General features: G+C 42.6%; 1 protein-coding gene across 2 annotated transcripts in view; it reads left to right on the forward strand.

The window, feature by feature from the left end:
- Positions 1–25413, forward strand: part of LOC106578541 (partitioning defective 3 homolog) — a 566386-nt gene that overhangs the window by 399343 nt on the left and 141630 nt on the right. For both annotated transcript variants that reach the window (XM_014157480.2, XM_014157481.2), the window contains one exon: positions 22060–22176. In XM_014157480.2, the coding sequence (XP_014012955.1) occupies positions 22060–22176 (117 nt within the window). The remainder of the gene's footprint in view (positions 1–22059; positions 22177–25413) is intronic.

The following is a 25413-nucleotide window of genomic DNA, read 5'->3' on the forward strand; positions in this document are numbered from 1 at the left end:
CTGAAGTGAAGTGTGCGTGTTTGTGTGTGTGCCCTGTCCGCTGAAGTGAAGTGTGCGTGTTTGTGTGTGTGCCCTGTCCACTGAAGTGAAGTGTGCGTGTTTGTGTGTGTGCCCTGTCCACTGAAGTGAAGTGTGCGTGTTTGTGTGTGTGCCCTGTCCACTGAAGTGAAGTGTGCGTGTTTGTGTGTGTGCCCTGTCCACTGAAGTGAAGTGTGCGTGTTTGTGTGTGTGCCCTGTCCACTGAAGTGAAGTGTGCGTGTTTGTGTGTGTGCCCTGTCCACTGAAGTGAAGTGTGCGTGTTTGTGTGTGTGCCCTGTCCACTGAAGTGAAATGTGCGTGTTTGTGTGTGTTCCCTGTCCGCTGAAGTGAAGTGTGCGTGTTTGTGTGTGTGCCCTGTCCACTGAAGTGAAGTGTGCGTGTTTGTGTGTGTGCCCTGTCCGATGAAGTGAAGTGTGCGTGTTTGTGTGTGTGCCCTGTCCGATGAAGTGAAGTGTGCGTGTTTGTGTGTGTGCCCTGTCCACTGAAGTAAAGTGTGCGTGTTTGTGTGTGTGCCCTGTCCACTGAAGTGAAGTGTGCGTGTTTGTGTGTGTGCCCTGTCCGATGAAGTGAAGTGTGCGTGTTTGTGTGTGTGCCCTGTCCGCTGAAGTGAAGTGTGCGTGTTTGTGTGTGTGCCCTGTCCGCTGAGGTGAAGTGTGCGTGTTTGTGTGTGTGCCCTGTCCGCTGATGTGCACATGCTCATTCCATTCCACAAAAACGACGAGAGGAAAATTGTTGAATTATGCTACTGAATTCCTTTTCAAAGCCAACCAATTAAAAGCCAGGACCATACTTCTGTTCCCTCAGCTCTAGACATGTCGTTCTGTGTGTTAGGTGAAATATTTTCTCTTCTCTTCCCTCATCTCGCTCTGATCTGTTTTTCCTTTTGGTGAGTTTATGTGAGGGTGACAGAGAAATATATACCTCCTTTCATGACTTGCTGGGAATTTGTCATGAGCGATGCTTAATTGGGTCTTCTCTGGCACATGATGGGGGGAGAGAGAAAGAGAAGATGTTTGTAGCCTGTGCAGATTTTTCTCGTTTGAGAGAGTGAGGACAGAGATGTTGTTTTTAAAAGCTGATCCTCTCAGCTGTAGATCTGAGAGAGAGGAGAGATGATGGCAAAATATCTGCCCTCTGTATTTTTTTGGGGGGGGGGGGGCTACAGATACTGATGTCTGAGAGGTTGGAGCGTGAACACTACAGGGGCCTGGCCCCAGTGGCTGATGCCTCCCCATCACTGAGCTCTCCGAGCTGATTCCTCCAGGAGCTGATCTCTCTTAGCAACTGATCCCTGTAGATCTCTCCCCAGCCCTGTCAGCTCGCTCTGGGTTCTGATCCCCTGCACACGGACACTGGCAGAGCCTTGTCCTTGGATCATTTTCATTTCCATCTCCCTCTGTTTGCCTCCTTGTCTCTCTCTACTCCACCTCTCTTGCTGTCTCTCTCGCTCTCCAATTATCTTCTACCCCCCCTCCTCTCTCATCTCACACCTCACACCTCTCCTTCTCCTGCCCTTGGGGGATTCAACCTCTCGTCTCCCTCGCAATTCTGCGAGGATGTATGTCACGGATCAATGATTCAGGTGTCTACTCCCATGATGCTTCACATACAATGCATATTCTAGTCCTGTATGTGTGTGTTTCAAAGAAATGACAGTGAGCTAGATGACCTGCTTCTCCTCTCTTTCATATGCTTGGACAGATGAAAGTATGCAAAGACATGACAGGACTGACCAAAGTTGTGTCTAGTTAAAGTCTACTAGAAGCTTCTCTGTTAGTTCCATCTATTGTAGAGTGTTGTGTATGTGAACTGTAAGCCTAACTCAGACACACCCGAGGGGCAAGACATGGTGCCTGGGTGATGTGGCGTAGATGTGTGTATGTAGTGCCTTAAATCACAGCTGGAGCAATTAGCAAGTGAAGAAGCAGTCTAGCTGTTTACCTCCAGTGTTTGTGTCTGTGTGTGTTTGTGTGTGTTTTCCCAGCTAACATAGTGAAGTGTATATGAATGAAAAAGGAGCTAGCGCTCAGCATTCAACGTGCTATATTTCACACAGAGGCCCGGCCGCATTACAAAGGACAAGGAACAGCCCAACATGATTGTCTTTAATGTTGCTCATAAATCACAATGATGGGGGGATGCCTGTGGGAGTGTTTGTGTGTGTGGGTTATGTGTGTGGGTTATGTGTGTGTGTGTGTGTGTGTGTGTGTGTGTGTGTGTGTGTGTGTGTGTGTGTGTGTGTGTGTGTGTGTGTGTGTGTGTGTGTGTGTGTGTGTGTGTGTGTGTGTGTGTGTGTGTGTGTGTGTGTGTGTGTGTGTGTGTGTGTGTGTGTGTGTGTGTGAGAGGAACGTTCCAAATCAGCGTCTCTGACACTCGTGATTAAACCCACTTATTATAACATAAATAAATAGTCTATACTCATTCATAAATCCATGATTTACAATCCGAATGTGCCGCGAGAGATGTGTTTTTTGAGAGGGAATGAGGCAGTGTGGTTTTGAAGGACATGCAATCACAAGCATTCACACTCACACAGGGAGAACGTGTTGGCAATATCCAGCCATCTTAACAGGTCATTTCTGCCCATTAAAGTGTTTATTGTTCACACTTGTAAAACATTGCCGTCTTATTGTCCTGATGGTGATCAGGCTGGTCACTTTATCCAACATTCAGGTCAACTGGCCTTGTGCCATTCTGATAGGAGAGCCAGTCTCAGTCTTGACACATTGACAGAAAGAGATGGAGAGAGAGAGAAAGGGAGGAAGAGATGGAGAGACGATGACATGCAGAGAGAGAGAAAAAGGAAGAGAGGCAGAGATGGAGTGACAAGGACATGCAGAGAGAGAGAAAGAGGAAGAGAGACAGAGATGGAGTGACAAGGACATGCAGAGAAAGAGGAAGAGAGACAGAGATGGAGTGACAAGGACATGCAGAGAGAGAGAGAGAGAGAAATGGAGGAAGAGATGGAGAGACGACGACATGCAGAGAGAGAGAAAGAGGAAGAGAGACAGAGGTGGAGTGACAAGGACATGCAGAGAGAGAGAAAGAGGAAGAGAGACAGAGATGGAGTGACAAGGACATGCAGAGGAAGAGAGACAGAGATGGAGTGACAAGGACATGCAGAGAAAGAGGAAGAGAGACAGAGATGGAGTGACAAGGACATGCAGAGAGAAAGAGGAAGAGCGACAGAGATGGAGTGACAAGGACATGCAGAGAGAGAGAAAGAGGAAGAGAGACAGAGATGGAGTGACAAGGACATGCAGAGAAAGAGGAAGAGAGACAGAGATGGAGTGACAAGGACATGCAGAGAGAGAGAAAGAGGAAGAGAGACAGAGATGGAGTGACAAGGACATGCAGAGAGAGAGAAAGAGGAAGAGAGACAGAGATGGAGTGACAAGGACATGCAGAGAAAGAGAAAGAGGAAGAGAGACAGAGATGGAGAGACGACGACATGCAGAGAGAGAGAAAGAGGAAGAGAGACAGAGATGGAGTGACAAGGACATGCAGAGAGAGAGAACGAGGAAGAGAGACAGAGATGGAGTGATAAGGACATGCAGAGAGAGAGAAAGAGGAAGAGAGACAGAGATGGAGTGACAAGGACATGCAGAGAGAGAGAAAGAGGAAGAGAGACAGAGATGGAGTGACAAGGACATGCAGAGAGAGAGAAAGAGGAAGAGAGACAGAGATGGAGTGACAAGGACATGCAGAGAGAGAGAAAGAGGAAGAGAGACAGAGATGGAGTGACAAGGACATGCAGAGAGAGAGAAAGAGGAAGAGAGACAGAGATGGAGTGACAAGGACATGCAGAGAGAGAGAAAGAGGAAGAGAGACAGAGATGGAGTGACAAGGACATGCAGAGATCTCGCTCTCTCTGGGGGGCAAGGTGTCTCAGGATAGGACCTACATTCAGCATGGTACCTTACCGCTGCCTCCTTGGACCGTTTTGATCATTAGGAATGCAGGCACACTGGCTGCCTGAGCAATGCTGTGCTCCTCATACATAATAACAACCTCCCTCCCTGACTGCCTGCCTGCCTACCTGCCTCCTTCCCTGCTTTCCTGTCTCCCTCCCCTGCTTGCCTCTCTGCCTGCCTCTCTGATTCCCTCCCCTCCTTCCATCCCTCCTTGCTTCCCTCCCTGCCTGCTCACCTTACAATGACTATTTAATGATGATACCCAAACCCCATGAAGCCAGGATGGATAATGGGGGACAGAAACACGGTAGGAAACTCAACTGGAAGAAGTCTTAATAAAACAGTAGACAAGTGGTGAGGATGGAATCACTTCTCTGTGAAAATGCTCAAATGGAAGATTCATGACTTGTTTAAGCTTAACACAGTTTGCCTCTGTCATCATAGGTTTTCAAGAATGATAATTATTTCTCCACGAGGGAGACATTAGTGGATCTGTTGTTGGATTGGAAAATGTTTTTCATGCACCTCATCAGCACTCAGAGGACTGCAGCAGGAAACTGAAGATGAAGTACACATCTCAAGTTCCCTATATCAGTGGTCACCAACAGGTCGATCATGATCGACTGGTCGATCTCCAAGGCATTCTTTGTCGATTGCCAAACATTTATGTAAAAAAATAATAATAATAAAGTCTTGCATTCCTATTTTCCTTTTATTCGTCTCGCGCTGTTAAAGTAGGTGCACCCAATTCAGCTGCCCTGCGCGCCGGGTAGGCAAAGTGTTCCCATTTTGAACCATTTCATGTGTCTGAAGGTACAAACTCTGCGTTCCCTGTGGGCCCAGACAGCAAATCAAGTGCAAAATAGTCCTACCGATAGACAATTGGATGGGTCAGGTTACCGTGTCTGCAGTAAAGTAGGAAGCTCAAAAGAAAAGCTTGAGCAAAGTTGATACTGTGAGATTTCAAAACATTTTAAACCATGACTAGAGAGAGACTGTCAACGAATATAGCAAAGAGCTTCTGTTTTTATGAGTGAGTTCATGTTTAAGTTCTTACTCAGCACTGTCAACACTTTGTATTCAACACTTTTATAAGCCATAAAATGTGCATTCTTCCTTCGTCCACTCAGCGCTACAACAAGCCCTGCAGCTGTAATGAAGGAGTAGGAAAGTGTATCGATAGGCTTGCGTTGCTATTATTAGCCGCTTGGGTCTTTTTTAATATCGAGGAATGTTCATTAGGAGTAACAACATGAATTTGTGCATGAGGCAGAAATAATGCGGTAAAAATAAATAAAGAAAATAAATAAGAATAATGGGGTGCGACACGAGTTTGGCCATCAGCTGGAAGATGGTGTCCCTTTTTGGTCAGTGTCAGCGGACGAAAAGGACAGCGGAGGGACGTTGAGACTGACCATCAGATGTAGGCACCATCAGCCCAGTAAAATGAAAAGCAAATGATTGAAATGTGTACTCACTCAGCTGTGCTTCACTAGTAATACAACAACGGATCTATTACCGGTGTGACCATAGCCTAGAAATCTCCTTGTTTTTGAAAGAAAAGCTCATTTTTCGTCCATTAAAATAACATCAAATTGATCAGAAATGCAGTGTAGACAGTGTAAATGTTGTAAATGAATATTGTAGCTGGAAACGGCAGATTTTTTTATGGAATATCTGCATAGGCGTACAGAGGCCCATTATCACCAACTATCACGCCTGTGTCCCAATGGCACGTTGTGTTAGCTAATCCAAGTTTACCATTTTAAAAGGCTAATTGACCATTAGAAAACCCTTTTGTTAGCACAGCTGAAAACTGTTGTTCTGATTAAAGAAGCAATAAAACTGACCTTTAGACTAGTTGAGTATCTGGAGCATCAGCATCTATTCTTGTTCTGAGAAATGAAGGCTATTCCATGTGAGAAATTGCCAAGAAACTGAAGATCTCGTACAACGCTGTGTACTACTCCCTTCACAGGACAGTGCAAACTGGCTCTAACCAGAATAGAAAGAGGAGTGGGAGGCCCCGGTGGACAACTGAGCAAGAGGACAAGTACATTAGAGTGTCTAGTTTGAGAAACAGACGCCTCACAAGTCCTCTACTGGCAGCTTCATTAAATAGTACCCGCAGAACACCAGTCTCAACGTCAACAGTGAAGAGGCGACTCCGGGATGCTGGCCTTCTAGGCAGAGTTCCTCTGTCCAGTGTCTGTGTCATTTTGCCCATCTTAATCTTTTCTTTTTATTGGCCAGTCTGAGATATGGCTTTTTCTTTGCAACTCTGCCTAGAAGGCCAGCATCCCGGAGTCACCTGTTCACAGCCCCCAGGCCCCATCATGGCTGATCACTCTCCTCAATCACCAGCACGCTCTGGGGTCCACACTTTCATTTATTTGTTTTAAACTCTCTCCTGACCAGCTTCAAGGAGAGACTCAGACTCAAGCAGCTATGGATTATGTTAGGGTCTGAGTCAGTCACTAGGAGAGGAGAGAGGGGCAGCTGTAGTGTTGTGATTTCTCCATCTGTGGGGGGTTGAGAGGGGGGCCACCAGGGTTGAGTGTCCCCTGGCCAAAGCCAGGCCCCACACAGTCATTTTTAATATAGACAGGGATGGTGGGAGACAGAGAGACAGGCAGACAGACGGACAGGCAGACAGGCAGGGAGGGGAAGGAGATAGGCATACAGAGAGAGATGCCTCTACTGTGTGACGTCCACATCAACATTCCAATCATTTCCATCGAATACCCTGTTTATGGTAAACAGGGGCACACAGTTACAAGTGCACAGAAAATGGCCCCTATTTTCTCAGCTCCTCAGCTATCATTTGACACTATCATCTCAAATAGCCCACATTTTATGTCCCTGTTGAATTGTATGTTTTTCTACTTGAAGGATAGAGTAACTGGACCCCATAGTGTTGTCCTGTCTAGGACTGACTTTTATGCTCAATAGTGAGACTTCTGATGAGAAGCTTTTTCCCAGAGTGGGCCATGGTGAAATCCCCCACAGAGTGGAGAGCGAGAGAGTCAAGGCCTAATGTCATGAATAAATACATGTCATGCCTCTGTGTTGTATGGGGGACATGCTGCATGGTGCCCATGTCTGCATAAACAATCTCCTTCCCTTCCTTTCCCATCGCTTGCTCTCTATTTATATGAGAGAGAGAGAGAGAGAGAGAGAGAGAGAGAGAGAGAGAGAGAGAGAGAGAGAGAGAGAGAGAGAGAGAGAGAGAGAGAGAGAGAGAGAGAGAGAGAGAGAGAGATTTTAGCTGCACAGGCTGAAATAGGTTTTGCATGTGCTCTTCAGTTATCAACCTGAGGGTCATTCCACTTAAATAAAAAAAATACAAGGAAGAGGATTTCAACACCCACTATCTCTGATTGTTCTGAAATTGTTTCTGTTGTTATAAACATTAAACTATAATTTAATATCTGAGAAATTAACTAACAAATTATTATCAGAGAAATAAACCTAACAACTTCAATGACTAATTTATCATAAATAAATAAAATCACCAAAATCACAGAGAATTTGGATGTTTGGTACTCTATTTATTGAATATGATAAGAAACCTATAAATTAAAATGGACAATTTGTGTGCAACAATTAGCATAATTTCTCAGATATCCAATTATATTTCTACAAAATAATATTGCAGGATTGCTAATCTTGTCTGTTTCTGACAACAGAAATGATTTCAGAAAAATCTGAGATGGTGGGTGTCATGGCTTGCTGAAATGATATACAGTACCAGTCAAAAGTTTGGACACACCTACTCATTCAAGGGTTTTGTCTTTATTTGTGCTATTTTCTACATAGTAGAATAATAGTGAAGACATCAAAACTATGAAATAACACATATGGAATCATGTAGTAACCAAAAAAGTGTTAAACAAATCAAAATATATTTTATATTTGAGATTCTTCAAAGTAGCCACCCTTTGCCTTGATGACAGCTTTGCACACGCTTGGCATTCTCTCAACCAGCTTCACCTGGAATGCTTTTCCAACAGTCTTGAAGGAGTTCCCGCATATGCTGAGCACTTGTTGGCTGCTTTTCCTTCACTCTGCGGTCCAACTTATCCCAAACCATCTCAATTGTGTTGACTGGTACTGTATACAAATCAACTCCACTTCCTTGGAAACCATTGGCTGAATCAAAGTCAGCCTCCCTAGTTCCACCCATGACAGGAAATAAGAGTATGGTTCTGTTTCTTCCTTTCTTCTCAGAGAGTCAGTCTCTAGTGGTGACACTACCACTGGTTTGATATTACCATGGAGCTGGATGCTGCAATGAGGAGGCAGTGTGTGATTCTGAAATGGCACCCTATTCCCTATATAGTGCACAAATTATGTCAAAAGTAGTGCACAAAATAGGGAATAAGGTGTCATTTGAGACTCAGATAATGTGATCTCAAAGGCATAGTACTATGCTCTTAAAGAGGAGGATAGACATGGAAAATACTGACTGACATTAGACTGACGTTAGACTGACGTTAGTAGTGTGATAATGAGATCCACAGGGAGAGAAGGTTAATCGGCAGGCGGTGCTGTTTGAAGAGGCAGGAACCCATGGGGTTCTGGTCAAAGGTAGTGCACTTTATAGGGGATAGGGTGCAATTTGGGACACATCCTAGGCAGTGTACATCGCCGCGATGTGTTTCAACACCTCACAGGTAGTCCCTGGTAACCAGTGGTGGTGACATCATAACAGGCTCTGCTAACGATAACGATGTCCTCATTAACGAGTGTTAACAATCAACAGGTCACACTGGGAACAGCTGAGAGAGATTTCACTTGCTCTCTCTGTCCCTTTCACTTGGTCTCTCTCTCTCTCCCTCCCTCTCTCTCTCGTTAGTTTTTACAAGGCACAGACACATCTCTCTGTGGTTCTGCCTGTGTCTACCCTGAGGTGAAGCAGAATGTGTTCTGTGTTATCAGCACGTGAGACTGAGAGAGGAGGGGCCTCTGGTCAAAAGTAGTGCAGTTTATAGGGAATAGGGTGCCATTTGGAACGTTACCTTTCTCCTCCTAACAAGATGTTATTAAAATTACATGCTGCTATCTGGGAGTCGCCTTAGGTATCCTGTGCTACTCTACTCTACCGTGATTGTGCTTTGGCCTAACTGACTCACTGGTTTGCATTGAAACATAGAGGGAGGGCTGGGGAAGGAGTTGTTAACAGACTGAGGGTGTTTTGATACCTGCAATGAGAATCATAATCATGTCTATTCTGATTCACATCCAAGAAAACAAATTGCTGTGTATTATCTAGATGACTTTATAGATTACCGTTAAGAAAGCCTTGGGTGGAGTGGAGGGAAGGAGGGTGGGAGGAGAGATAGAGAGGCATAGCCATGTTTATTTATTTTTTTCCTGGCTGTGACAGACAAACCGTCTGGCTCGGCTCAGCGCAGGCAGCGACTTGGACCCCTGCATGGGTCCTGACTCTGGCCTGGGGAGATTTGGATTAACGTTCAGGTTGGTGGAGCAGAAACTGTAATGATTATCTCTGACCTTCAGATTATTAAAGTTACTCAAATTGATAAATACAGTTTTGTTTCTTTTTTTTCTTTCCATTTGCAGCTGAACTAAGCCAGACCATCATTTTTCTCATCATACCAATGGTGTGTCTTAAATGAGGTTACATCCGGTGACTACCAACCATATAACATGTTTTTTTGGCGGGAAGGAAATAGGCAGCCATTTCTACCCATTTCTGTACTATAACTTCCTGTGAGTCCAAACCATTACACAACTCACAGAGGAGATGTCAAAACAGATGATCTTCCCTCCAATCACCCTGCAGTTTAAAAGACTGTAAATCCTAATGACTTTAAGTGAGTTATTTTCTATTCTTTCGAGATCTTTAGGTTTGCTGCCGTCTGCCAGAAAGTCACACTATGAGGTTGGAATAATACTGTGAAATGTTTTAAAAGATGAATAATGCCCTTTTAGTGTAAGAGCTGTTTGAAAAGACCGCCAGAGATTTCAGCTTGTTTTGGTGGGATGGAGTTTTGAACCTGCCTGGTGACATCATAAATGAGTTAATAGACCAATAAGTTCCAAACCTCTCTGCCAATAACAGCTAGTTTTCAGTTTCCCACTCCCAGACAGTCCTAGCAAAATTCTTGCCTGAGAAATTCCTCTTTTCTAAGAAGCAATTTATCATTCTTTTGGACCACTTTAATTGAAAACAATCACGGTAAGGTACTTAATTGTTACCCATAAATGATTTGATATTGAGATAAAAATGGCTGCATTGGAACTTTAATATGAGCCTCCTGGAGCCCCATGTACTGTCTATGTTATTAGACTGTAAATCGATGGAGATAATATATGGTGCATCGAGTGGCTGTTGTAAACTATACTGTGTATTCTATTATATAATGCAGTTGCTCAGTGAAAAGCTATTTCTGGCTATGAGTAACGTATTATATATTATGAAAATTGGAATTTGAAGGTCATGAAACCTCCCCATAAGAAGGTGTTGTTTGATTGGAACTTATTAATAATTTACCTGTGCGCTCAATCATACATATTGTATGAATCACGTGCTTGGGGACGTAATAATAACCACTTAATTATATGGTAATAGTGCAATTACATTTAGTTTGATGTTGAATGATCATGTATTTTTTGACAAGCATAGCCACACACTATGGAAATGATTGTAGAGAATAATCTCATTGTTGTGATGGGGGGGTTATATCAATCTCCTTCAGGCATTGCCTTTTGTCCTATCAGTACATCCTTCAGACTTAACTACACTGTCTGCATCTCCCGTGTGTGTGTGCGTGTGTGTTATTGACTGTCCATGAGTGACTAGTGCACATTACTCTGTTATAAACTATTCCTCTCCATTCTCCTCCTCATCATCAGGCTTTTGTTTTGATGCCGGCAGGTGTTTATGTATTCATTAGTCATACCTGTCATTGGATAGATACTAGGAGATGGACTATTGCACAATACTATTGTTCTCTGCAGGGTTCGGGGGGCATATTGATGTGAATGGCATATTAATTGATGTGAATGGCATATTAATTGATGTGAATGGCATATTCATGTGTCATCTACCTCAAGAGGTCTGGAGATGCAGCCTCCATTATTGCAGTGATTGGTGTCATCAACTCATGACTATACTGACTGTGTCACAAATGGCACATATTCCCTATTAAGTGCACTACTTTTGACCATGGCCCACAGGGTCAAAAGTAATGCATTATGTAGGGAATATGGTGCCATTTTGGACGCACACACTGTCTGGCATCCTGTATCACAACTGTTTAAGCAGTAGTGCAGTTAGCATTTCAACGTTGCATTGAGGATTGTTCTAACATGCATAATGCAACAAACGGTGTATGTTACAACATTCATGTACCTTGTGGTTTTGAAGCTAAGTGCTCATATTGCCAAAAACAATGTTTCTAACTCCTGTCCTGGCTCATCGTTCAAGTGGTCAGTGGTTTAGTACTGAAGAGAAAGATGATATGTCCCAAATGGCAACCTACTCCCTACATAGTGCACTACTTTTGACCAGAGCCTTATCAACCCTGATCAAACTAAGTGCACTGTATAGGGAATAGGGTGCCATTTGAGATGTAGGCAAAATACTGTACCTACTCTCTCTGTTGTTATTGGTAGTGATTAATGAATCATCCATTACCATAGGGTATATTCAACCTCATCAGCTCTACAGTTCCTCTCAGCACCACCACTCCCTCTGGCCTGTGTCAACCTCATCAGCTCTACAGATCCTCTCAGCACCACCACTCCCCCTGGCCTGTGCCAACCTCATCAGCTCTACAGCTCCTCTCAGCACCACCACTCCCTCTGGCCTGTGTCAACCTCATCAGCTCTACAGCTCCTCTCAGCACCACCACTCCCTCTGGCCTGTGTCAACCTCATCAGCTCTACAGCTCCTCTCAGCACCACCACTCCCTCTGGCCTGTGCCAACCTCATCAGCTCTACAGCTCCTCTCAGCACCACCACTCCCTCTGGCCTGTGCCAACCTCATCAGCTCTACAGCTCCTCTCAGCACCACCACTCCCTCTGGCCTGTGCCAACCTCATCAGCTCTACAGCTCCTCTCAGCACCACCACTCCCTCTGGCCTGTGCCAACCTCATCAGCTCTACAGCTCCTCTCAGCACCACCACTCCCTCTGGCCTGTGCCAACCTCATCAGCTCTACAGCTCCTCTCAGCACCACCACTCCCTCTGGCCTGTGCCAACCTCATCAGCTCTACAGCTCCTCTCAGCACCACCACTCCCTCTGGCCTGTGCCAACCTCACACTGTCTTTGTGCCACGGTGCCAAGCCGGCAGTGTGTTTGTGTGTGTGCTTGCATGTGAGTCTCATAGAGATAGAGGACGCAACATTGTATCTGTTTTATTATGCCATGTGTGAGAGCATAGGCAACACCATTGAGGCCCTCTCCATTTTGATGTAGTCCATTTTCTTCTACTACTACAAATTGGTAAACAAACTGCCACCTGGAGTGTGTTGTTTGAACAGTTACTGTATAAAGCCACCTCCTGTTTTGGAATATTTGCTCATGAGTATAATTCATTGGCTGACCCCTCCTGATGACCTGGATGGAATTATGTGATCCTTCCTTAACCCATAGGAAGTCCCGGTCCCGCTTTAAATTAAGTGCAGCTTATAAACGCTTCATAAAGCCTTCATAAACACTACATAAAAGTGTTACAAATAATCTACAACCATATGTCATGCTTTATAAAGGGTTCATAAATGTGGCATAACTGGGTGACATAACCACCCATGTTAAATGCAGTGGTGGAAAAGTACCCAATTGTCATACTTGAGTAAAAGTGTAGATACCTTAATAGAAAGTTACTCAAGTAAAAGTGAAAGTCAGCCAGTAAAATAATACTTGAGTAAAAGTCTAAAAGTGTTTGGTTTTAAATATACTTAATTATCAAAAGTAAATGTAATTGCTAAAAGTAAAAGTATAAATCATTTCAAATGTCTTACATTAAGCAAAGCAGATGGCACCATTTTCTTGTTTTTAAAATGTATGGATAGCCAGGGGCACACTCCAGCACTCAGATATTATTAACAGAAGATGCATTTGTGTTTAGTGAGTCCACCAGACCAGAGGCAGTAGGGATGACCATGTGTTCTCTTGATAGGTGCGTGAATTTGACCATTTTCCTGTCCTGCTAACCATTCAAAATATAATGAGTACTTTTGGTTGTCAGGGAAAATGTATGGAGTAAAAAGTACAATGTATTATTTAGGAATGTAGTGAAGTAAAAGTAAAAGTAGTCAAAATGATTCATAGTAAAGTACAGGTACTCCCAAAAAACGATCTTAAGTAGTACTTTAAAGTATTTTTACTGAAGTACTTTACAAATATGACATAAACCTGTTCTTTATAAAGGGTGGCATAAGCACTGCTTAATAATGGCCTTATAAATCATATTAAATTGAGGCGTCACATAGCATTTATAACCCTGTCATGAATCTTGGTAGATCATTGCAACACCAGTATATTGTGTTCGATTCCCGGGACCACTCATTCTGAAATTCCGTGACCCGGCAATACTTTTTTAGTGTTGCTGACGAGACGCTGATCATGTGATGAGTTCGCAAATCAAATGCACCGGGTGTGCTGCCACTGGACAGCGAATAACAAGTAAGTTAACCTTTATTTATTACAATTTAAATTCGTTTCTAGTAGTTAAGTGTTGAGTTAGATTGCGTACTGTAGCTACCTCAATCTTTATTTCAAATAATTTTGGTGACTTCACAGCAATTGCCTGCTATCCAAAATTTTGCTAGTTAGCGGGCTCAAATAAATACAAATCCCTCAAGATACAGCCATGTCTCACAGTCACATATAATGATATGAATTGAATGGAGTTAACAATCTTTCCATTTAGAGTTTCTGGCGTAGCACAGAAATGCCCTTATCCAGATGGTGTGACAAAGGCATTTCCTAACAGACCTGTTAACTTTCTTTGTTGTTACTTTTAAGGGTTGGAACCAACATGCAGTACCTCCAGCAGGAAGAGAGGCAAGAACCATTAATCCGCCGGCTCAGGGACAAGCTACACTATTCACAGCCCCGTGTAATGTTTAATGTAATTACATTGCTGGACTTTTTGAAACTTAATGTATTTGTATTATTTCAAAAATGTGCAAATAAAAGGAAATGTATGGTTTAAACATGTCTTTAATGATTATTTGGTTTAGCTGTTTATTTGTTTTACTGATAATTCCCCAAGTGTTAATACATGTATGTTTACATCATTAAGTGTTTATGTATGTGTTATGAATGACCAAAGGTGTTTGACTTTATAGTAAGTACAGCGTCATGCGATATAGAGTCTTTATAGATGTGTTATGAATGGTGTCTGACTTCATACTAAGTATTATGGCCTAAATTCAATAAATAGGTTATTAACGCTGATTTATGAAGATTCTCTCATGATCCACAAGTAACTGTAGGGTGTGAGAGCTATTTAAATGGGTTGATGGACCTGCAAAGCTTGTGTGTGTGTGTGTGTGTGTGTGCGTGTGCGTGTGTGTGTGTGTCAGAACCAAGATGATTTGGAGTAGTCCAACCTGAGACTACCACACCAGGTATTCCTCTTCTGTTCACATGCTGGAGACCAGGGCTTGATTACAACCTGTTACAATGGTGACAACATTTTGTGGCTGATCTTTCAGCAAGGGGAAGTGGGTGAATGTGTCAAAGACTTAACACATTCAAGTGTATTGGGGGCCCGGTATGGCTTGTTTTTGTTGTGTGAATGTTTGTGTACTGAGGAACATGTAACTTGGTTCCAGAAGACACTTTACATTTCTTTTAAGTCGGGGGCTTTCATCAAGGTAATTGTTTATTGGTGTAACGTTGTTCCCGGACAATTGCACACACAGCACATATAAGCCTGGGATATCAACCATTTAAAGTTGGACTTAGTGGGAGTTACCATAGAATTCTATAGGAGTGACCTCACTGAGTAAAGTATTTGTCATCGTCACTAGTTAACACAGTCAAAAAGTCATACTTTGCTAAACCCTGCCCATTTATCTTCTTAAAATATTTGGGCGGAAGTGTCTGAGATTAGGTGTAACGTGACTAACATGACATCACTTTAGAGCGTATGCCATCCTTCAGCACAGCATGTCACCCTTTATAAAGCACATGTTTATATCATTCATCATAGAGGGTTATGGCACATTTGACATGATTGATGGTGATTGTCACACAGGTATGCCACATTTATGAACCATTAAGCATGACATACGGTTAAAGATGCTTCGTAACACGTTCATGTAGTGCTTATGAAGGCATTATGAAGCCTTTATAAGCTGAATGTCATTTAAAGCGGAACCAAAGTCCAATCCAGTTGACTATTTAAAAATGGTGCAAATCCTTGTTCGTGCTCTGCCCATGCTAACAGGCGTTTGGGCACTAGAGACCTGTGTGTGTGTGTGTGTGTGTGTGTGTGTGTGTGTGTGTGTGTGTGTGTGTGTGTGTGTGTGTGTGTGTGTGTGTGTGTATATGAGATGCTGATGAGATGACTCATCATATTTCTAACTGTCTAATGATCGTTAAACTGCAGTTTGTCATTGGATCATTTATTTATTGGATTCCTCCTTTTCTAAAACAAGGCAATTACCTACGCAGACACTTAAAGGTCCTGAAGGATACTGAACATCAATATGATCTTAAGTTGTTTATTTCTGAACAAATGTTTGCTAATGAAAAATATTGACTTAAAAAATATTGTGCGTCCTAGCGGCAAGTGGCAAGGCTGTCCACTCCAGTTTGTTTAGCTAATCCCGTGTTTCGCTGTGTTCCCGCTGGCTAACGTCATGGCTGTTACACCAGCGGGCTGAGCAAAGCTGTATCAATCTGTCCGTTAACCAGTAACCACGGCGATAGCCTTCTAATAGCTCTTGTAATATGGCGGTTCCCTCCGCCCCTGCTTTGATGTCTGTCTGTGCTCAGGCCCTCCCTTTCTCCCTTTCTCTCTCTCTCTCTCTCCCTTTCTCCCGCTCTCTCACTCTCTCTGTCCACCAGCTATGAGAAATAACCTTTCATATTAGGTCTCTCTCCCTCTCATACCCAGCGGTTTGATATGAGTTTAATCCCCACTATGATTCACTCTATCTTTCACTGTGACAAATCCTTTACTTTATTGATGTTGATTTTCCCCAAGAAGTTGAGAAAGTTTTACTCCCTCTTGGCTCTAATTTGTCAATACTTCATATGTTTGGTTTATCAGCCTTTTTAAGCTCATTTTTTCCTTCCATTCTCCTGGTTCATCTATATTACTTTAAAAGTTATAAAGAAGGCAAGGAGGGAAAAGAGGAGAAGAAGAAAGGTGAATGTTTTTCAGTGTGGGAATTAGTTAATGAAAGTCCTTGAAGTGAGGAGAGGGAGCGAGGGAGGAGGCTGTCACCTGCCCTGTTGATAGATAGCGCTCCTTATTAATAGTATTCCCTTCGCAGGGTTTTATGCCTTTACTTGAGCCATTTGTTGATTAATTAATCAGGTAATGCAGGCTATCTCTAGGACAAAACACAACAGTAGTTCTCCTTGGATCGTATGCAATCTCAGGTGTAAAGAATCTCTCCCACGAGACTGGGGTATGCGTTCCCTATCTAGTGCCCTTATTTTGACCAGGGCCCAAAGTAGTGGACTATATAGGGAATAGGGTGCCATTTGGGACGAAGCTTAGAACTGCACTCCATTCAAAAGATTACAGTCCCAGCAGTAAGCGCTACAACAAGCCAAGGGAAGCCATTCCATTTGCAGAGTGGGCTTGTTTAAATGTAAAGGAGAACATTAAACAACAGAGGGGAAATGGGTTTCCCATTTCATGAATATATTTCATTTAGTAGCCCTACGTCAACTCTGTCTGATGTTATTCTTTCATTGTTGGGAAAACATTTTGAAACTGTCAAACTGCTTTGGCAAGAAGTCAGAATAAACAAAGTGAATAGACTCAAAGTACAACATAACATGGACCAAGAGGTCTGTCTGTCCAACCTATTACCTAATACACCCTCCGCAAGAATACAGCACTTTCAGTCTGAAAATGGAATGGGATTTTTCTGCAATCAATGCAGCTTTTCATAATATTTGTTAATGTTATACAATGGATGAATTGAGCCATCAAATTGAATAGTTATTGAATCCCCTCATACATTAAGTCCACAGGAGGTTGGTGGCACCTTAATTGGGGAGGACGGGCTTGTGGTAATGGCTGGAGCGGAATATGTGGAATGGTATCAAATACATCAAACGTGGTTTGATGCCATTCCATTCGCTCAGTTCCAGCCATTATTATGAGTCGTCCTCCCCTTAGCAGCCTCCACTGAATTATTTACATGTAGATCCATACACATTGTTATTGCCTTGCCGCTATACAGATCAGTAACTGTTGTTGAACTTGCAACGCACGCACACACATACACAAACCCACGAGGCAGACTTGCCATGGAACCCATAACCAGCTCCATACATGTGTTGTAATATTAGACATGTGTTCATATCTCTAGAAGTGGCTTTCAAACTGAGCACCTGGTGCACTTCCTGAATGCACTTCCTGAATTCCTGTCTATTTCCTGTGTCCTTCCTCCTGCTGCTTTGAGTTCCCTCACAGCTGGCACCGTTATAGAAAAAAAATGGCAGGAAATTACATCACAGGCAGTATTTAACGAGAGAGGCTTTCCTGGACAGTGTCTTTAGAGAGTGCTCACACCACATAAATAACAACTGTGGTTGCGACCCAAATGGCAATTGGCCCTGGTCAAAAGTAGTGCACTATATAGGGTATAAGGGACCGTTTGGGAAACAACAACATTTAATGAGCACAAGCCCCCCAAAAAACAAATGATTGTGCCATCATCCAATATATATGTGATATAGGCTACTGCACATTACGCACAACAGAAAAACAGAAAAGCCCATCGATGTAGCTAGCTATATGCTCTCTTTGGTAAATAAATGAAACTAGCTCTGGTAGAATAATCTTTTTGAGTGTGAACTGTATTACTGTACTGTATTGTATTACACTGTATAATGCAGACTGGAATAACGCATGTTCAAACCATGATAAAGCAGAAGGCAACATGGGATTCTTGTGCAGTACATGCAGCCTACAAATGTATAGTATAGGCTAGCAAATTTGATTTTAATTTTGAAATATAATAGGGCCTATTTGTATAATTAGTAGGCTGACACATATTTACCTTTCATATTTCCCCTAATGCTATTAGCCTGCTTCCTTCTCTCTCTCGTTGCTTCATTCCTTCCTCGCTTTCAACAGTTAAATTAAATACGTTTCGTTGTTCTTACCTTCATCATTCTAATGACATCCTTGAATAATGTCGGACTAGAATTAGATGCAGAAGGATTTCACTTCTCTTCACAAAGGTTTAATGGTTATTGGTCTGAATAAATACTGTAACTGCTAACACATCGCACATTCGCTCTTCTTTCACACTACCCGTGAGTTCTATTGGCTGCTGAATTTAACATTCAGCAAAGAATTGCTTGCGTTGCCTCTTTGAATACTTTATTGGTATAAGAATTGCTAAAACAAATAATATCCAACAAGCTATTCTTGTCAAGCTTTCCCTGCATGGGACTCCGAGAGCTAAGGAGTGTTTTTTAAGGAGAGAGGCCAGCGGAGCACAGGTGTGTGCGTATTGCGCAAGAGACAGAAGCTATAAGTTAGAAGCGTATTATGCATAACCCATCATGAATTAGTTCAATTAGTACTGCATTGAATATATTACCTGAAAGAGGTAGGCTAGGACATCTATATATAGGGCCATACTGTATATCAATCTATATATACATCTATATATATATATATATATATATATATATTAGAGGTCGACCGATTATGATTCTTCACCGCTGATACCGATTATTGGAGGGCCCAAAAAACCCGATACCGATTAATCGGCCGATACTTATATATATAGTTGTAATAATGACAATTACAATAATACTGAATGAACACTTTTATTTTAACTTAATATAATACATAAATAAAATCAATTTAGTCTCAAAAAAATAATGAAACATGTTCAATTTGGTTTAAATAATGCAAAAACAAAGTGTTGGAAAAGAAAGTAAAAGTGCAATATGTGCCATGTAAAAAAGCTAACGTTTAAGTTCCTTGCTCAGAACATGAGAACATATGAAAGCTGGTGGTTCCTTATAACATGAGTCTTCAATATTCCCAGGTAAGAAGTTTTAGGTTGTAGTTATTATAGGACTATTTCTCTCTATACCATTTGTATTTCATATACCTTTGACTATTGGATGTTCTAATATGTACTTTAGTATTGCCAGCCTAATCTCGGGAGTTGATAGGCTTGAAGTCATAAACAGAGCAATGCTTGAAGCACAGCGAAGAGCTGCTGGCAAATGCAGGAAAGTGCTGTTTGAATGAATGCTTACGAGCCTGCTGCTGCCTACCACCACTCAGTCAGACTGCTCTATCAAATCATAGACTTAATTATAATATAATAACACACAGAAATACGAGCCTTAGGTCATTAATATGGTCAAATCCGGAAACTATCATTTAGAAAACAAACGTTTATTCTTTCAGTGAAATACGGAACCGTTCTGTATTTTAACTAACGGGTGGCATCCCTAAGTCTAAATATTGCTGTTACGTTGCACAAACTTCAATGTTATGTCATAATTATGTAAAATTCTGGCAAATTAATTACGGTCTTTGTTAGGAAGAAATGGTCTTCACACAGTTCGCAATGAGCCAGACCCATTCCAGCCTTGTGTAGGTCTACAATCTTGTCCCTGACATCCTTGGAGAGCTCTTTGGTCTTGGCCATGGTGGAGAGTTTGGAATCTGATTGATTGCTTCTGGCTTCCAGGTGTCTTTTATACAGGTAACAAACTGAGATTAGGAGCACTCCCTTTAAGAGTGTGCTCCTAATCTCAGCTCGTTACCTGTATAAAAGACACCTGGGAGCTAGAAATCGTTCTGATTGAGAGCGGGTCAAATACTTATTTCCCTCATTAAAATGCAAATCAATTTATAACATTTTTGACATGCGTTTTTCTGGATTTTTTTGTTGTTATTCTGTCTCTCACCGTTCAAATAAACCTACCATTAAAATTATAGACTGATCATTTCTTTGTCAGTGGGCAAACGTACAAAATCAGCAGGGGATCAAATACTTTTTTCCCTCACTGTACATCTATATATATATATATAGGGCCATACTATATATACATCTATATATATATAAAGGGTTATATGTCAATCTAGAAGAGGATTATCTATCTTGGATGTAATTTTAATGGAGTTGATGAAGAGGGAGAGCCTGCTAGAGAGTGCTCGCGGGTGCACTGATTTAAAGCAAAGGTATTCGAGTGAAAGACTGGAGCTGCAATTAAAAAAACTGTAATCTTTACAATGAAAAAACAAGGTGACCCCCGAAAGCCAGATGGAGATGGTGAAATTAGAAGCACATTCAGTCTTTATATTACTGTAGCATAGACTATGCTGCAGCAAATGTAGGCCTACTTGTCACAAGAAAAAAAGTTACCATGATGAGATACTGTAGGTCTACATCAATACTGAGATGGGCTGTCTGTCCACACCCTGAGCGTTGATTCATCATGCAGAGGACGTAGAGAAGCCAGATTTAGACATCACATATAATTTAACAGTTCCATTTCACACCATATAAATAATTTATTTTAATTCACTGGTTTCTCACAGTTATTTATCCTGGGAAAAGGGAGTGGTTTTGGACGGTAAATCCCAGTAAATCTCGGTTACGGGGTTCCCGCCATTCAACCCTAATCAGCATCCATCCTGGACATCCTCCATGTCTCACAGTGGCAAACTCTCATGATGATTGTTCTCTATCAGGTCATGTACTGTACAGGTCATATACCCATTTCAGACAGAAGATGTGGTATATGACCTGTAAAAAATACAAGGCAATGTTTGTATGACCCCCTTTCAAAAAGCCCCTTATTTACTACTTTCTTGGAGGTATACCCCTTTTTATACATATCCGTGGGTAACTGGCAAATTAGTAGGGGTGTGGGGTGTTGTTAAACCATGGAGGCTGTTTGCATTTCAAATTAGGGAGGTATTAAACAATGGAATTGTTAATGTGATTACCAGCAAGAAAGCAGTGAACCATTCACACAGACCTGATACCTGTATTTTTGTTGCAGGAATCATGACTAGGTCTTTAGCTGGCTTTTATTTGTCCATGTTTTTTAACCCCTAACCCTTTTCAGATATACCAAAAAGCTGTTATAAAAAAGCAGGAATGGTAAAATAGTGGGATTTTGGTCTGTGTATGAAATGGATAATAGAGTAGCTCTGATATGATGGTGGTAACCCCATCCATGCTCTTCTGATCCCCTCTCCTATCTATCCTCCATAATTTTCTCACACCCCTCAGACAGACAGAGTTTCCAGTCATTTGCACATAGCTGCACATAGAGGACTGAGCGGGGGAATTTACGATCGTCAGGCGCAGTTATTCTCACCCCTCTATAAAGCTGTCGTGGATTTACCGCTGCCACCATGTCACCCGCATCATTAAAATGTAAAAGTTTGCCGCCGCGCCATCGAGAAAGTTGCAAATGATGCCAGAGAGCGGCTTCTATGGCTCTGCTAACTGAAATTTACCCAGCAGCTCAGAGTAGTGTGTGCACCTCAGTCAGACTGAATCACAAGCTGTCACAGCTCCTATCACACTCAGTAAACCTTATGAGAGAGATTTCAGACGGAAGTCTAAAACCGACTTGCTTTTAACTTGTTAACATTTCTGGACAATAAAGTTGGATGATTTAGCAGTGTGGGGAAACCACATATTGAGATTTGATTAAATATGGCACCATCTGTCGTGAATGTTTTTATCTTAGTTAGTTATTTCTTCAAGCCAAAGAGCATAGTAGAGTTCTCACATATAAAGTCTCTTACATTTTCACAGTTGCCCAAAGCCCAACAGTATCTCACACAGAGATAGGGGATTCAAGAAAGGCCCAGCTCGCGACCTAGACTAGAACAAAGCCTGGGCATCAATTAAATACCTTCCCCCTTATTGTGTCTCCAGGTTTGGGAAGCACCGCAATGGAGACAAGATGGAGCATAAGGGGTCGAGTAAATCTAAGATGGAGGACACACAGGCGTCTGAGGAGGAGATGCTACGGATGAAACTGGAGCAGGAGAGGTGAGTGTGTGTTTGTGCCTGTGCATGTGTTTACAGGGCTCGCCCGGCTTGGTAATAGCCTCAAAATTAAGTCTGTGAGGAGAATGCACAGCGCTGCTACATGCCGCTGCCCGGGAAAATGTGCAAACTGCCCAATTAACTAAATGGGGCGGTGTGGAAAGAGGAAAGTTCTGGGAAAGCATTCCGATGTCAATTTGTAAACGTCCAGGCCTTTTATAACAGTACATTAAATTGATCATTTCTAAAGATTTTTTGCTTTGTGCCATTGAATGGACCTGACCTGCTAATGGTCCTGGTTCGCTCCTTCTGCTTTGACTGATTGAATGGCCGGTCTCATTAGAATTGTCAAATCAATGTTGTAGGGCATTTCGCTTTTCTTTTTGGCAGTAAAAAGCTTGTTAATCGTTCAAAAATTTGGCGTTTGGTTTCGTCATCCTGGACTCTATTAGTCCCTTGATGTTTTAGGGGACGTTGAGGCCTCTGTATAGTTACATCCCAAATTGCACCTTATTGCCTATATAGTGCACTACTTTTGAACAGATGGCACCCTATTCCCTATATAGTGCACTACTTTTGACCAGATGGCACCCTATTCCCTACATAGTGCACTACTTTTGACCAGAGCCATATGGGGCCAGGTCAGAAGTAATGCATTATAAAGGGAATAGGGTGCCATTTTGGACACAGGCTATGTATGTATGTATGAGTGAACGGACATATTTGTTTTTTGTTTTCTCCGCCTCATTCTTTCCTTGCAGACAAGCTCTATTAAATTCACTTGACTGAAGGAGACAATATCAGTGGCTGTGTGAATGGAACGAGGGGCTTGCTGCCTCTATTGTTCTCTGCAAGCCAAATGAACGACAAATGAACTTGGTTATCAAACTACTGTTGGTAATGAAGGTAATTGAAAATAAACAATGGAGTTGATATTGCTCTCAGTGGAAAGAGAGGGAGGGAGTGAGGATAGCTGCCTGTCGGATACGCACACACACACACACACAACAATGGTCTTCCTATTCAATGGGACATCTGGAGACAGTCTTCATAGAGGCTAGACTGTGACATGCAGGGAATGTCTTGTCTTGTGCTCTGTGAGCCCTGGCTGTCCCTCTGGCTGCTGGCCCAACACATTGCCAGCACGCCCCAGAGACCCACAGCCTTCCTATCCAGAGCCTTCCAAAGCCTCTGTCCCTTTGAGGCTCTCCCAAACGTCTGCCATGCAAAGCCGGTATAAAACAGCACAGACACAGACTGGGGCTAAGCCTAAAACATGCCCTCACCCTTCCCTTCCTTTCCTTACTCCCCTCACTCCCCAATCACTATTTGTCTGGATCTTGACTTGTATACGTTTCTCATTCTCCCATTTAGTCTGTTTCCTCTCCGTTCTGCATGTCTAAGCCCTAGTGTCAGAGCACTGGAGCATTATACAACAGGGCCACTTTCCTTTCCCCTTCTCACCATCCCAAAATGCCATCACTTAACCAGAATGGAAATTCTAAATTGACTCTCAGATAATGGAAATGGAATCTGGGAATCCTTTGGGAAATCGTCTGTGGTATTAATACAGTAACCTGACGTCTCGAGGAGGAGGGAGCTGGCTCAGCCTGATATTCAAAGCATGGCAGTTCAGGGGGGCGACAGCTCCAAAATCAATTACCTCTGTATTTTGGGTTGTGTTACGCCACTCAGAGGTGCAAATTTTGATAGAGGTGGTGTGCTGACACTGAGAGTGGGTCTTGCTCAAGGCAAATGTACTGATTGATTATATAGGGCCCATTGAGACTGGGTTATTTTAGACACAGCGGTTATGATATTATGGATCGAGGGAGGGGGGAAACGGGGACTGTATTTCTAAAACTAGCGCACGTACAGTAAGCCCAGCAGGGGAAGTGTCAGGGATGTCGGGATGGCCCGTTGCCAAACACACCGCTCAGCTGACACCAACGATTTAATTGAAGCACACTTTTTGACCGGAGCTTTTAGTGATTCTAAATATAAATGATCGCCATATATATTTTACCTCTATTTAACTAACAAATTCTTATTTTCAATGACGGCCTAGGGACAGTGGGTTAACTGCCTTGTTCAGGGGCAGAACAACAGATTTTTACCTTGTCAGCTCAGGGATTTGATCTAGCAACCTTTCTGTTATTGGCCACCCCTCTAATTACTAGGCTACCTGCCTCCCCTAAAGAGAAGACGTAGAGAAGGTTAGGGTGGATTAATGTGATATCCTAGTTGTAGTCTGTGTACCCTCTTCTTCCCTGGTCTGGTCCCTAGTCTTCCCTGTGGCTCAGTTGGTAGAGCATGGTGTTTGCAACGCCAGCATGGTGTGTGCAACGCCAGGGTTGTGGGTTTGATTCCCACGGGGGGCCAGTACAAAAAAAAAATGCATGAATGAATGAAATGAATGCATTCACTACTGTAAGTTCCTCTGGATAAGAGCGTCTGCTAAATGACTAAAATGTAAATGTAAAAAATGCTATGAGGAAACTATAAAACAGATGGCATGTGTTACATATCTAGGAGTCTGACCTTAATAACATTATAAAAAGTATGGTTTCGATTACAGTGTTAAGAGACACTATTAGACCAAGTTTATTCTGCATAATAGCCTCCATGTATTGTAGTCTTGTGTTTATATCTGAGTGCCTCAGATATAGTAGAAACACTGATGCTGAAATATCTACCAGGGTACAGAACCCAGCAGTGCAGTGATGAACCATTCTGAACTTGATAAAGAGTCATCATCAGCACCATTTGTTTTGCTATAATCTCACAATTGATATGCATCTGCCTGCCTGCCTGCCACCTGTGTTGCTGTTCAGCAGACTCCATTCCTCATCAAGCGCTTCATTAAGACCTAGCTGGAGAGGCCCTCCACAGCCACACACACACACACACACACACACACACACAGACACAGACACACACACACACACACACACACACACACACACACACACACACACACACACACACACACACACACACACAAACACACCGCCCTCAGCACAACAGCCATTACAAGGCTTTATGCCTGTGGACAACCGCTGGCTACTCTACCTGATTGCACCACACTGAGGGACTGGCATGATTCTCTTTGATTGGTACCATGCAGGTTGGATAGTACAGAGAGTCCGTGTGTTTCAGGGAATCCGTTTGAGCAAGGTAAGGTACAGGATCACTCATCTTTATAATGAGTGGTTATTTGGGATACAAGGCGATTCCTAG

This window comes from Salmo salar, chromosome ssa19 (assembly GCF_905237065.1).
Source record: "Salmo salar chromosome ssa19, Ssal_v3.1, whole genome shotgun sequence".
NCBI classification, from domain to species: Eukaryota; Metazoa; Chordata; class Actinopteri; order Salmoniformes; family Salmonidae; genus Salmo; species Salmo salar.